Below are 15,938 nucleotides of genomic sequence, written 5' to 3'. Positions count from 1 at the left end.
CGGAGGACACAGCGGGCACCGGATCGCGGTGCTGCGCGCTCCCAGGGAGCGCGCACAAGCAGGGTGCGGGGAGGCTGTTATAAACGGCCACCCGACCCTGAACTGCCACCGTCCGGCTGTTTATATGCAACAGCCGGTCAGGAAGTGGTTAAATGTTTTAGATTTACATGTCCGTGTGATCAGCTTAAACCCAATTGTACCTTCATTTTGTATTTTTTAGATAAAGACTAGGTACTGAACAGGTAAGGTTTAATTTTTTTTTTTTATTGGAGTTCCAGCACCGTCCCAGTAAAATGGAAGAGAATCACCAGTACTCAATTAAAGATCAGCAATTTATATGTGTTTATTTGTGGGCAGCACAGTGGCTAAATGGTTAGCACTTCCGACTGGCAGTACTAGGGTTGTTGGTTCAAATCCCAACCACGGCACCACCTGCCTGGAGTTTGCATGTTCTCTCTGTGCCTGTGTGGGTTTCCTCCGGGTACTCTGGTTTCCTCCCACACTCCAAAGACATGCTTGTAGGTTAATTGGATCCTGTCTAAATTGTCCTATGTATGAATGTGAGTTAGGGACCTTAGATTGTACACCCCTTGAGGGTTAGGGACTGATGTGAATGTACAATATATATGTAAAGTGCTGTGTAAATTGACGGCGCTGTATAAGTACCTGAAATAAATAAAAATTTGTGTAAGGCCACATGGGTCAATTACAGCTAATGTTTCAGTGCTGTGCAGGCTCCCTTCCTTAAAGTGGTTCTAAAACCTGGACTTTTTTTTTTACCCTAATGCAGGGGTGGGAAACTGTAGCCCTCCAGGTGTTGTAGAACTACAAATCCCATGAGGCATTGCAAAACTGACATTTACAAGCATGACTCCCAAAGGCAGATGGGACTTGTAGTTCACCAACAGCTGGAGGGCCACAGTTGCCCACCCCTGCGGCCTAATGCATTCCCTGCAATAAGGTAAAAAATGTCCCAGTGTTTGTATCACCTCCTTATACCCCACCCCCCTCTTTACTTACCTGAGTCCTATCTTGATCCAGTGCTGTGCCCATCTGCAGTGGCTCTCTCCTTTCTCTATTCTTACAGAGGTAGAAGCAGGAGACATTGACTCCTGCTGCTGTCAGTCTAATCCTGTGAGCAGACAGCAGGGGGTGGGGCTGAGCCGCGCTGTGTGTATCAATAGAAGCACACAGCCAGGCTCAGAATCAAGCCCACAGGTATGCCACAATAACAAGCTGCTTCTTATGAATGCACACCTAGAGTTGGAGGGGTCTGTAGTGCCAGCGGGGGTTTCCATAAGAGGAGGTTTGGTGCTGCTCAGTGAAATATCATTGCACAGAGCAGGCAAGAATAACATGTTTGTTATTTTTAAAAAAAAACAAAAAAACACTTTTACAAATGCTTTAATGTACTCCTTCCCATACCTTCGCTCTTCTCTCAAAGAAAAATTGTAACAATATCTAATACAGTGTACATAAATTAGTACACATACACTTTTGAAGGCTGCTCCTGTGCCGCCGCTTTGAAAATTTATTTTAATGCGCATGTCAAAAATGGAGCACATGATGTCTTGTGCATGTACTGTACAACATTACATTAATCTGTGTAATAGAAAAAAAAAAATCGCAATATCTTGGGGAGAAAGTTTTTCTATTTATATATTTTTTTAAGCAACATATCTTGAGCACTCGCAGCTTAGGCACGATATCACCCTGAAGGCACCAGTGACCTGGGGTTACGTCCCTTGTACTTTTAGCGGATCAAGGAAGTGGACGCAAGAAAGGTAAATTAAATTTTTTTAAAGGTGTTTTTTTAAAACAGTGTTAGATGATTTTTACATGTGAATTTACAAATACAGTGGAACTAAAGTTAAAAAATAAAAAATTGTTAAATGGCCAATGGCTCCCACTACTGTGCCTCTGCCAATGAGTAGAGGGAGACTGTCAGGAATGGACTCACTGCTGGTGATGCTGGGGCTCACCTGCCGTGTGGGCTGCAGTACCGGTGCTTGCCAGCGGGTGCTTTCAGCAGCCAGGATCTCATTTCTGCAAGCAAGCCATCACCTGAAGCTGATTGCAGGAGGTGTATTTAAGCAGGACCAGGCCTGCAATCAACGCCTTGGTGTTTTCCCTTGAGCCCCTGTATCTTGTTCCTAGTGTCCTGTGCATCTGTTCCTGAGAGAAGTTACCTTGTTGCCGACCCTGCCTGATCCTGATTCCTGTTGACCGTCTCCTGCTCTGACTCCTGGCTCATCCCTGACTATTCTTCTGCCTACTCCTATGCTGTTTGACATCCTCTTGCTGTAGCTTGGCTCGTGACTCGTTTACTCTTTGCCTGCTGCTCTGTACTGACCTCCACCGTTACCGACCCGGCTTGTCTGACTACGCTACACTCCATACTGTCATCCATCCATCCCGCACGGATCCAGTCACTACTGTCCAAACCTGCCAGCCCCTACACATCAGGCTCTCCCCCGGTACATACCTTCAGCGGACCCCTCTACCACAGTTGGGTGCACTCAGGGGCTGCGACCTGGTCTCAGTCCTGCGCCAAGTCCATCCCCACCATCAGGGATTCCGGTGAAAAGGCAGACCGGGGCTTAGACTCCGCGCCCTGGGGAATCCCGTTCCGTGGGTCACTAGAGATCCCGCCGGGCGGTGCCTGACACTACATTACGGCCTGCCTGACCATTCCAACTCTCCAGCCCTGACTACGCCTGTGTTCCTGCACATATTGATATTAGTGTGAGGTTGGTTTTGTTTACTGTGCGTTTTGTATATTTGGGCGGCTAATAATAAATTATATTATTATTACATCATTCCTGAAGCCTGCTACTTCCCTGTGTCAGTCCACACATTTCTGGTCATACCCAGATCCCTGACAGAGACCCGGGACAGCCAAGGCTCCTGTGCACAGCGCCTTTAGCCTTTACAACAATTTTAAGTATTTTCTTTTAGTTAGGGGGCCCAGCGCCGTTCTATTCTTCTGTTCTCTGACAACACGCTGTTGCTGTGTGTGGAAGCAACAGTCTATCTCCAGCACTCAGAGATGCCTCCTGCACAGTCACAACTACTGTGATCCAGTAATAATGATGCTCCTTGCTCAGGGAAATAAATAAGTCTCCTTTAACCTCCTTAGCGGTATTCCCGAGTGTAGCTCGGGGTAAAATTTGAGTACCAAGAGCGGTAACCCCGAGCTACACTCGGGATTACCATGCGGTGTTGCTCAGGGAGTCCCTGCAGCGCTTACCTTGTCCTTCGCTCCCGCGATGTGTCCCCTGCAGCATCCCCGGCCATCTCCTCCGGCCGATGCCGGCATCCGGCTTCCGTGTTCCGGTCCCTGTGACATCGTGACGTACGGGCGCCGGAACTGGCGGCAAATTTGAAATTTTTTTAAAATTTCATTTTTTTTTAAATGACTATTACATAGTAAAACATTGCTGTTTCAATGCATTTCACATACATTTTGTCCCTACTGCTTTGTCCGGCGCCCTGCCTGCATTTTGACTGTTCTTTCTGCCTGGAAACTTAGAAAAGTCCATGGCGTCCAAAAAGCGTCCCTTTACGTCAAAAGCGGTTTTAGACCGGCTAGAGAACAGCGATAGTAAATCAGAACCACTTGCAGAATTGAGTGATAATGATTCGTGGAGAAATTCGTCATCAGACACTGAAAATGATTTTGCGACTTTGCTCAGCGGTGTGCGAACTTGGCGCTATATTTCAAATTTCAGTGTTTTCGGTTTGATTATATTATTGAATTAAATTTATTATTATTATATTATTATTTTTTATGATTATTTATTAAATTATAATTTATGATTTCGTGTTTCAAATTTTATCATCCCCGGAATGTTTACTAGACTCTTGTTCGGACAGATTTCAGTGAGTTATTCCTAAAAATTACAGGCCTACAATAAAAAACTACATATTTCCATGCAAAAAAATGGTACCGCTTTCAGCACAAAAAATCGGAAATAATCATACCGCCGAGGAGGTTAAGGGCAAAAAAAGCATACCTCTGTCAAACTGAGATGAGTATTGAAGAGACTCGATCTAATCATAGTCTAAGATTTTGTTCTGCATCCTGACATTGCTTCAATAGACCAGGTTACCTCCTCTGTCAGATTCTGTGGTCTGCAGCAGCCTGGTATTCAGGGAACACCTAATTCCAAGCCTTTAATTCTGAGTCCAAGGAATTCCAATTCCATCCAACAGAATGCTTACTGAGGGACCTAGATCTGAGGAAGCATAGCAAGAAAGGACGTAGGCTACAGTCCTGCTCAGAGACACAATGAAAGCTCTATTCCATCCACCTGAAGCAGTCAAATTAATTATATGTAGTGCTTACCCCCGAAGGAGGCGCTGTTTTCTTGGGTCCCCTGTTCCTAGTACCCATGACTCTCCGACACAGCAGGGCTGAAGGGTAGATATTTAGTGCAACAATGAACAATCATTCAACAACCAAAGAATGGCAATAGTAATAAACAATGGCAATAGCAATAAACACTTCAATAAGTATGTGAAACCATTGCAAAATAACATATATACTCGGTGATAAAAAACAGACCAGTAACTGACCCCTTATCTCTGCATTATGGGAGGTCCTGTCTAAGGGGCAATGCTAAGACAATGGTCTGGCAGTCTTTGGTAATATGTCCCCTACTGCTCAGTGCACTGCGACCCAAATCTGGCACTGGAGCACTCAATATTAAATTCCTCTGAACCTGGGAATAGGCTCCAGCCTGGTGCCCTGAATGGGCAATACTGTTCCTTTAACAGAGTTTAGTAGAGTTTGACCAACGACCTCTCACCAACTTTTAAGGTGACAACTTGCTTCCTCCTGCTCTCTGTCCGGAACTCAGCATTGTCAGCCGTAGTGATGTCCTCTCAATGATCAGGCAGCGACACGGTGGCAATCCCACAGACCAGCAGATGTCTGCTGCTTAGCCTCTTGCTGTCTGTTATGCTGTAGTCAAATGTCCTGTTAGCACTGTCTGTGCTCTCCAACGTCCTCCCAATAACTGACCCTAGCCCGGAACAGTCATTCCTTTTTCTCCCTCTGAAGCTCTGGTAATGCTGGGATCTGTAGGTCCAGGACCAATCTGAAGTATAGGCTCAGTCTCCCTGGGGACTTCACTCATGACTCCATGTCATAGTTTCTCCCACCAGGTTCTGTCCTTTTCCAGGCTGCACAGCAATACCATTACTGCTTGCTTTGTTTTCCCAGGTGGTGGGTGGGGCTTCTCTGGCTGCTTATAGCCCTGCAACATTCCATGGTTTCTCTCTCTCCTTACTGAAAGTCCAGGAGAGGGAGAAAGCTGCAGCACTGGCTATGCGTGAGCTGCAGCAACATGTGTGACCCGATCAGTGACAGCCTGGTCCATGCAGCTGTAGTCCAGGAAGTGCATCGGACTGGGGCTACATACTGTACACTATATTGCCAAAAGTATTGGGACACCCCTCCAAATCATTGGATTCTGGTGTTCCAATCACCTCCATGGACACAGGTGTATAAAATCAAGCACCTAGGCATGCAGACTGCTTCTACAAACATTTGTGAAAGAATGGATCGCTCTCAAGAGCTCTGTGAACCCAAGCGTGGTACCGTGATAGGTTGCCACCTGTGCAATCAGTCCATCTGTGACATTTCCTTGCTACTAAATATTACACAGTCAACTGTTCGTGGTATTATAACAAAGTGGAAGCAACTGGGAACAACAGCAACTCAGCCACAAAGTGGCAGACCACGGAAAATGACAGAGCGCGATGAGCACATGCTGAAGTGCACAGTGCGCAGAAGTCGTCAACTGTCTGCAGAGTCAATAGCTAAAAACCTCCAATCTGTGGCCCTCAGATTAGCACATGTGTGCGTAGAGAGCTTCATGGAATTGGTTTCCATGTCCGAGCAGCTGCATCCAAGCCTTACATCACTAAGTGCAATGCAAAGCTTCGGATGCAGTGGTGTAAAACACGTCACCACTGGGCTCTAGAGTAGGGGAGACACGCTCTCTGGAGTGTTGAATCATGCTTCTCTTCTCTGGCAATCCGATGGATGTGTCTGGGTTTGGCAGCTACTACGAGAAAAGTACTTGACTTCATTGTGACAAGTGTAAAGTTTGGTGTGCATTATCGTGTGGGGTTGTTTTTCAGGGGCTGGACTTGGCGCTTTAGTTCCAGTAAAGGGAAATCTTTTAGGTGTCAGCATACCAAGACATTTTGGACAATTTCATGCTCCGGACTTTGTGGGAACAGTTTGGGGATGGCCCCTTCCTGTTCCAATAAGAATGAACATGACTGCACACCAGTGCACACAGCAAGGTCCTTAATGACATGGATGAGTGAGTTTTGGGTGGAGGAACTTGACTGGCCTGCACAGAGTTCTGACCTCAACCCCATAGAACACCTTTGGGATGATTTAGACCGGAGACTGTGAGCCAGGCCTTCTTGTCCGACATCAGTGCCTGACCTCACAAATGTGCTTCTGGAAGAATGGTTAAACATTCCCATAGACACCCTCCTAAACCTTGTGGACAGATTTCCCAGAAGAGTTGAAGCTGTTATAGCTGCAAAGGGCGGGGCCAACTCAATATTGAACCCTACGGACTAAGACTGGGATGCCATTAAAGTTCATGTGCGTGTAAAGGCCGGCCGACCAATACTTTTGGCAATATAGTGTATATGACTCAGATTCAAAGCAAATAAGAGTGAATAGTTGGGCCACCAGAACTCTTGCCATAATGTACAAGTAGGCACCTTTACATACTCACACATTTTGGCATACTTACCTCTCAGACCACCCTCCTCCAGCAATGTGAGGTCTGCCCACCTCTTGATGCTTTTTCTGCTTCCATTTTCTCATGGTCTTCTTCCAGGTTCGGTGTCTTCAATTACAGGGCAGCCACAGATGGTGCATTTTCCTGAGATCTGGTTCTTACATGCTCAGCATTGCACAGCAGTCAGAGTTCAATGAGAAAATATTGTTCGCAGACCAGGAAAGAGGTTTTATGACACAAGAGACTTGCAGAGTCCCTTATGTCATAAAACTTTACCAGCAAAAAAGTGTTTCAAATTTAAAGTGTGTCTAAACGCAAGAACAAAAATGTTTTGGCTGTGCTTCTCTTTTAAATATATTGCATTTTAGCCTGTGCTGACAGAGTCAAGTAAACTTTAAAGTGATTATTGTTTTTAAATAAAAAAAAAAGAATTTATACATATCTGCTCTGTACAAGGGCATTGCACAGAGTGGCCCCTATTCCTCTTCTGAGGTCCCCCCACAGGACCTCTTCTCAGTGTGCCACCATGAGGAGCATCTTTTCTCTCAGTAAGAGTCTTGCCCTCACACTGCAGTGCTCTGTGCTGACAGAGCTAAGTAACCACCACACCCCTCATCACAAGCGTCCTCAAACAGACCTACATCTCAGAGAAGAAGAGGGGATGTGTCTGACCAGGTCTTTTTCTGTTTGCTGGTTACTAGATGCACTAGATCTAACTCTGGTGCTTATTGGACCATCCAGTCATTGACACCTTGCTGAAGTGCTGGAGGAAATACTGTGGAAATTGTTTTTTTTTTTTTGTACAGTGTCCATCTGACTGCATATCTAGATATGACTACATACAGTCTCTATTTTGGTGTGCTCTAACTGCATGCTAATTACTCTGTACTATAAAGCCCAACTGAGCTTTCAGATTAAATCATATAAATACTTTTTAGATACAAAAAAAGTAGATTTTTCTTTAAAAGGCAGCCGCAACTTGAGTAGAAGAACCTCTCCCCTGCCACTATACTCTGTGTCGAAGCAGTGGTCTCTCTGCAGAGGTCTGACTTGCCCCCTGCAGGATCAGAGCTAAAGGTCTGCAATCAGTAAAACTCATACTCCCTATTGATTGAAGAGCTCTTGCTCTGATTCAGCCGGGGGTGTGTGGGATCTCACAGAGAGATTTCTGCTTTCACATAAAGAGCAGGGGTCCTTCTCTACAGCTTGCACCTGGAATGTATTTAGGTGATTAAAACTGAAAGTTCAGTTGGGCTTTAAAGGATAAGTTCACCTTTGGGAACGTTTCATATTCCGCCCAGGGGTGGACTGACCATTTGGAAACTCGGGCACTGCCCGAGGGCCCGGGGTTAGTAGGGGGCCCCATGAGATGCCCCTGGTACCTTTTTCATAGGCTTTTTTGAGTTTGGGCAAGGACACAGGGGCCCCATGATCCCCTATTGCCCGGGGGCCCCTGGTTCCACCTGTGTGCGGGGAGAAGTTTCCCCTTACTATCTGTCAGATGTGAAAACAGCGCGGCCGTGCGAGGCACCGCCCACACGGCTGTTTAATTCATTCATGGGCTTCCGTGAATGAATGAACTGCAAGTCCCGACATCCTTAGCGACTGTGGGCTTGTAGCAGGGGCGGACTGACAACTCATGGGGCCCCCGGGCAATAGGGGATCATGGGGCCCCTGTGTCCTTGCCCAAACTCTAAAAAGCCTATGAAAAAGGTACCAGGGGAATCTCATGGGGCCCCCTACTGACCCCGGGCCCTCGGGCAGTGCCCGAGTTTCCAAATGGTCAGTCCGCCCCTGGCTTGTAGTTTTTAATGAACTACCACGGCATTGAGGAGCATTGAAGCTTCCTGTCAATATATCTGCTTGACTGTACATCCCATGCGGTAAGCAGATATTCTGACAGGTCTGCAGGAGACCTGCATGGCATCAGCAAACTACTGATCTCTGGTGCAATGCTTTCCAGGCTCCTGCATACAAAAATAATAAATGCACATTTTTTTACCTGCAAAAAAAATGTGCATTTATTTTTTTTGTCCAAAAGGTGAACTTATCCTTTTAGTTTGTCAACACCCAGATGTTGAATAGATTGATTACATTCTCATACCTTTTTAGTATAGAGATGTGGCTAGCGTAAATAGACAGGGTCAATTTGGTTGTTTTGCAGGCTAGCTGGTATGTCTGCTGTGAAATCTTTTGTTTGTGATCTGCGTTGCCCTTCCATCTGCACCTTACTGCAAAGGCTAGTCAAAGGTTGGAGTGGTTGCCACTTTTTTCTATAGTATAGAGATGTGCACAAAATAAAAAATAGTTTTGTTTCAGATTCAGTTTGGTAAGTAAATCATTTCGTTTCGTCATATTAGTTATGTTAGAATGATTTGTTTTCGGAATTCATTTCACATATTTGAATTAATTTTTTATATTCGTTGTTCCAGATTGATGCGTATTTTCAGAAGTTATTTCCGGAGATTGGCTATTTTTGTTTTAACCTGTTAATTCGTTATTTCGAGAGATTATTCATGCACTCTGAGTCATCCCTGCTAGTCCAACCCACAAAGAGAAATTGAATGAGCTATTGACTGGAGTTGCATGCATCTGAAAGTAATGAATGAAACAATTAATTTTGGATTCATTTGTTACTGTATGCAATGATTTGGAAATTCTGATGGATCCACCTCCATCCAACCCAAACACAATAAGTAGGAATCATATTACTACATTTTTAAACCTTACTGTATTTATTGTAATGTTTCCATTACATACTGTATGTAGCACTTATTATCTCACGACTCGACTATTGCAACTCCCTCCTCACCGGCCTACACCAACACAGGCTATCCCCGCTTCAGTCTATCCTGAACTCAGCGGCCAGACTCATCCACCTTACCAACCGCTCCGCATCTGCCATCCCCATCTGTCATTCCCTCCACTGGCTCCCGATTGCCCAACGCATTAAATTCAAACTACTAACACTGACATACAAAGCCATTCATAACACTGCCCCGAACTACCTCACCAACCTGATACCCAAATACCACCCTACCCGCACTCTTCCCTCCTCACAAGACCTCATACTTTCTAGCTCCCTGGTCTCCTCCTCCCACGCCTGACTGCAGGACTTCTCCAGGACTTCCCCCATCCTCTGGAACTCACTACCCCAATCCATTAGACTGTCACCTACCCTTCTAACCTTCAGGCGCACCCTGAAAACCCATCTCTTCAGGGAAGCCTACCTCACCCTCACCTAACAGCCGATCTCCTCCACTCCTCCTACCACTCCATCCCCCACAGCCACTTCCTCCTGTACCACTATCCCCTCCCTCCTAGATTGTAAGCTCGAAAGAGCAGGGCCCTCGAACCCCTCGTATATTGTTTTGTTACTGTATTGTCCCATGTACTGTCCCCCACTATAATGTACATCGCTGAGCAAACTTTTTGGCGCTATATAAATACTGTATAATAATAATAATAATAGTGCATTTTTATAATAATGAAAAATGTTAATGCAAAAAAGAATCGTCTGATTATCTACAGTAAGAGTCAAAGACTACTGAAAACATTAACAAAAGAAAGGCCCCAATTATCGCATCATGTCATTCGAATAAAGCAAATTAATTTGTTCGGTTGGTTATATTTTATTTTGGATTCCTTGAAATGGTTTATTATTGTGATTGGAAGACACATCCGAATCTCTGAATAACGAAAATTTTCTCTGAATTTCGATTCGCAACAAAATGAATCACAAATGTCTACTGTTGTATATTGCCTCCTAATAAAATATGTAAAATAAAAATGTAAGACCTAACCTACAATTTTATAACCTGTTTCAATTTGAGGACTATTCCTATCTGTTTTTTTTTAGACCAGATTGTGATGAGAACAAAGAAAACTGTCCTGAAATATCCCCAGGAGACCGGGATACAACAGAAGATGAAAATGAGGAGGACAAAGCATTTTGGCAGGAACCTACACACTACACGCCAGAAAGTCGATTAGAAACGCACAGATACATGGAGGAAAAACGCAAATCTAAAGAGAGCAAGAGGTAAAAAAATAACCGTGAATCATTGCCTTGTTTAATTGAGCTTATCACCTTGCAATATGCAGAGCGGACAGCATTTGAGATTTGAGTGAATGCTAATTCTAGTTAAAAATAACGGCACATAAATCACTGTAATGGGCTGGGTGGGCAGCCAGGTGGAGAAACTGTCGACCATATGGACAAACAAATTATATACACAAATTCAAAGATTACCTGTACATTAAAACTGAACATTCAATGGTAAAATTGAGCAGGTGCAGTACAGATATGTTAACACATTTCAGCTGTCAGGCCTCATTCATAGCTTTCCTAAGTGCGTTTTTGTAACTATACTGTTTTTGACCTCGTAGCCAATTAAGTTCTTTATGTTCGGATGGAACTGAGTTGCCGGCTTGATTTTACCACTGAATGTTACACAAAGGCGGACTGACAACTCATGGGGCCCCCGGGCAATAGGGGATCATGGGGCCCCTGTGTCCTTGCCCAAACTCAAAAAAGCCTATGAAAAAGGTACCAGGGGCATCTCATGGGGCCCCCTACTGACCCCAGGCCCTCGGGCAGTGCCAGAGTTTCCAAATGGTCAGTCCGCCCCTGGTGGTTGCAGTCAGAAATTCCTCAATCCGTGCTGTGTAGTGTGGATGAAGGCATCTGTTACATTTTTTCCATTCAGAATGCAGGCTGAACAGATTATATCTACAGGTTTATGGCCAGCATAAATCGAGCAGGCCAAACAAGAAAAGCCAATGGATAGAGGAATCTCCTTGCCGGGACATTGTATTCTGACAGTGGCACCTGTTGCTCTCAGAATACGCTGATTAGCAGCTGCAACTGATTGGTTGCAGCCACTGATCAATGGGAAATATTCCAACATATCCCATTCTTCAGTGGGGGGGAACCTACACACTGATTGAAATTTGGCTAGTCCCTGTTGAACCGGCCAAATTTCGATCCATCTATGGCTACTTTAAAGCCGGCCATAGATAGATCAAAATTTGGTCGGTTCAGCAGGGACCAACTGAATTTGGATCTATCTATGGGCAGGCTGGTTGTACAGAAGTCAATCTCTTTATCGACTTCTGTACAACCAGCCTGTCAGGTTTTTTTTTCTCTCAATCAGTGCTGTCAGCCATAGCCGGCAACACTGATCATTGTATTCTGATGGCAGGGAACTCATGAGGCTCCTCTATGAACAAGCCCCTGGTGGGCAGGGCGAATTGTATCAGAGGGTGTGGCCAAAGCAGCTGCTGAGGCCATCCTACTCACACCGGAGTCCAAGGACAGGGTGGAGCAGCGTCTATCTCCTTATCCTTATCCTGTATAGGCTTTACAGAGTTAAAGAATAAGTTCACCTTTAGTAGCATGTTACATATTGCACCCATATTCAGGTTCAGGGTCAGTATGGCATTAGGGAATCTATAATCAGCACCTGTGACCTCCTGTGTATACTGTCCTAGGTCCTAAAATGTGCCTAGGTTTGAAATACTGTGGGAGTGATGTCTGCAAATCCCTGTTAGACATCATGTCAGTCAATGTGGAGCCCACTTAGAACCTAGGACCAGGCTATACTCAGTGTGTAATTAAACCCAACACCTCTAAAAAATGTATAATATGTATTATAACAAATTTTGTTTTTAATCTGTCCACTAACTTATCCATTCAGGAGGGTGCCTAGCACTAAAACACCCCTTTACTACACCGTGTTCCAAATTATTATGCAAATGATATTTTTCTCATTTACCTAAATAATTGATGTAAATAACAGTCAGCATAATTCTCATGTTATCAACTATTAAGAGTACAATTCACATTTTATTGAACAAACCTCCTAATGATAACAGGATTTTTTTTTTTTCGTGGTCAGTCATAAACTCCACATACTTTGCAGAGGTCATCTTTACACCTTCGGGGGCTCTAAAGGGGCTGACCTGCTCTGTTCCCATGATTCTGGCCCAAAACATAACTCCACCACCGATTTGCTGACGTCGCAGCCTTGTTGGAACAGGGTGGCCGTCCACCAACCATCCACTACTCTATCCATCTGGACCATCCAGGGTTGTACGGCACTCATCAGTGAACAGGACTGTTTGAAAATTAGTCTTCATGTATTTTTCTGCCCAATGCAGCCATTTCTGCTTGTGAGCATTGGTTAGTGGTGGCCGAATCGAAGGTTTATGCACAGCTGCAAGACTCTGGAGGACTCTACACCTTGATGTCCGTGGGACTCCAGAGGCACCAGCAGCTTCAAATATCTGTTTGCTGCTATGTAATGGGATTTTAGCAGCTGCTCTCTTGATCCGATGCATGGATCTGGCAGAAATCTTCCTCAATGTGCCTATATCTGCACCAACCCGTCTGTGCTCTGAATCAGCCACAAATCTCTTAATAGTGCGATGATCACGCTTAAGTTTTCGTGAAATATCTAATGTTTTCATACCTCGTCCAAGGCATTGAACTATTTCACTCTTTTCGGCAGCAGAGAGATCGTTTTTCTTCCCCATATTGCTTGAAAATTGTGCTCTGCTTAATAATGTGGAACATCGTCCTTTAGTAGTTTTTCCTTAAATTGGGCTCACCGGCCAATCTAATTATCACAGGTGTCCGAGATTGTTTTCAGTGATCAAAAGAGCCCTGACACACAATGCCATCCATGAGTTAAACTGAAAAACAAAATATTTCATCTTTGTGACACTTAAATAGAATTTGCATAATAATTTGGAACGCGGTGTAATATGAGATCAAATCTAAACCCCCCTCATCATGTAAAAGTCAGATCATTTTCCATTCTTCAAGAACGACCTCTTTTAGAGCCTGGATGCTGGATGGAGAGTGATGCTCAACTTGTCTCTTCAGAATTCCCCATAGGTGTTCGATTGGGTTCAGATCAGGAGACATACTTGGCCACTGAATTACGTTCACCCGGTTCTTCTTCAGAAATGCAACAGTGGCCTTAGATGTGTGTTTTGGATCATTGTCATGTTGGAAAAGTGCACAACCAAAGACATGGCGTGATGGTAGCATCTTCTTTTTCAATATAGAGCAGTACATCTGTGAATTCATGATACCATCAATGAAATGCAGCTCCCCGACACCAGCAGCCCTCATGCAGCCCCAAAGAAAGACACTGCCACCACCATGTTTCACAGTAGGCACCATGCACCATGCCAATCTAATTATCACAGGTGTCTGAGATTGTTTTCAGCGATCAAAAGAGCCCTGACACACAATGCCATCCATGAGTTACACTGAAAAGCAAAATATTTCATCTTTGTGACACTTAAATAGAATTTGCATAATAATTTGGAACGCGGTGTTTAACCATTTAGGAGTGTGCCTACCACTAACCTGGTTGCTAAATTCATTCAGGAGGGTGCTTATCACTGACCCGGCCCCAGACTGGGTGCTTATCATCGACCCACCACCCACTGTAACCACATAGGAGGGTGTCTAACCCATACTCTGGCTGCAACCACTCAGATATGCAACACAGCGGTTGGTTTTCAACATTTTTTTTTACAAATAAATATGTGAAATGAGTTGCATGTATTTGTATCCATCCCCCCCCTTCCCCCGGAGTCAATACTTTGTAGAACCACCTTTCGCTGCAATTACAGCTGCAAGTCTTTTTGGGGTTGTCTCTATCAGCTTTGCACTTTTAGAGAGGGACATTTTTGCCCATTCTTCTTTGCAAAATAGCTGAAGCTCTGTCAGATTGGATGGAGAGCGTGTGTGAACAGCAATTTTTAAGTCTTGCCACAGATTCTCAATTGGAATTAGGTCTGGACTTTGACTGGGCTATTCCAACACATGAATATGCTTTGATCTAAACCATTCCATTGTAGCTCTGGATGAATGTTTAGGGTTGTTGTCCTGCTGGAAGGTGAACCTCCGCCCCGGTCTCAAGTCTTTTGCAGACTCTTAACAGGTTTTTTTCAAAGATTGCCCTGTATTTGGCTCCATCCATCATCCCATCAACTCTTACCAGCTTCCCTGTTCCTGCTGAAGAAAAGCATCCCCACAACATGATGCTGTCACCACCATGCTTCATGGTGGGGATGGTGTGTTCAGGGCGATGTGCAGTGTTAGTTTTCTGCCACACATAGTGTTTTGCTTTTAGGCCAAAAAATTCAATTTTGGTCTCATCTGACCAGAATATCTTCTTACACATGTTTGCTGTGTCCCCCACATGGCTTCTTGCAAACTGCAAATGGGACTTCTTATGGCTTTCTTTCAACAATGGCTTTCTTCCTGCTACTCTTCTATAAAGGCCAGATTTGTGGAGTGCATTTCTAATAGTTGTCCTGTGGACAGATTCTCCAACCTGAGCTGTGGATCTCTGCAGCTCCTCCAGAGTTACCATGGGCCTCTTGGCTGCTTCTTTAATTTATGGCCTGTCGGTTTAGGTAGATGGCCATGTCTTGTTAGGTTTGCAGTTGTGCCATACTCTTTCCATTTTTGGATGATGGATTGAATCGTGCTCTGTGAGATATTCAAAGCTTGGGATAGCTTTTCTTAACCTAACCCTGCTTTAAACTTCTTCACAACTTTATCCCTGACCTGTCTGTGGTGTTCCTTGACCTTCATGATGCTGTTTGTTCACTAATGTTCTCTAACAAACCTCTGAGGGCTTTACAGAACATCTTTATTTATACTGAGATTAAATTACACACAGGTGCACAAAGCAAGGTCCATAAAGACATGAATGAGCGAGTTTGTGGTGGAGGAACTTGACTGGGTTGAAAAGCGTCTTGACCTCAACCCCATAGAACACCTTTGGGATGAATTAGAGTGGAGACTGCGAGCCAGACCTTCTCTTCCGACATCAATGCCTGACCTCGCAAATATGCAGAGCGGACAGCATTTGAGATTTGAGTGAATGCTAATTCTAGTTAAAAATAACGGCACATAAATCACTGTAATGGGCTGGGTGGGCAGCCAGGTGGAGAAACTGTCGACCATATGGACAAACAAATTATATACACAAATTCAAAGATTACCTGTACATTAAAACTGAACATTCAATGGTAAAATTGAGCAGGTGCAGTACAGATATGTTAACACATTTCAGCTGTCAGGCCTCATTCATAGCTTTCCTAATGCAGGCCATAGATGGGTCGAAAATCGGCCGA

The 15,938-nt window shown here is 44.4% G+C and overlaps 1 protein-coding gene across 2 annotated transcripts in view; it reads left to right on the top strand.

The window, feature by feature from the left end:
* The window catches only part of DNAAF11 (dynein axonemal assembly factor 11), a 147,759-nt gene that overhangs the window by 45,531 nt on the left and 86,290 nt on the right, over positions 1 to 15,938 (top strand). For both annotated transcript variants that reach the window (XM_089685938.1, XM_089685937.1), the window contains one exon: positions 10,633 to 10,815. In XM_089685938.1, the coding sequence (XP_089542064.1) occupies positions 10,633 to 10,815 (183 nt within the window). The remainder of the gene's footprint in view (positions 1 to 10,632; positions 10,816 to 15,938) is intronic.

The sequence above is a fragment of the Staurois parvus genome, unplaced genomic scaffold (assembly GCF_062004578.1).
Source record: "Staurois parvus isolate SC_StPar_1 unplaced genomic scaffold, SC_StPar_1.0 ptg000389l, whole genome shotgun sequence".
NCBI lineage: Eukaryota > Metazoa > Chordata > Amphibia > Anura > Ranidae > Staurois > Staurois parvus.
This window is presented reverse-complemented; position numbering and strand designations above follow the sequence as displayed.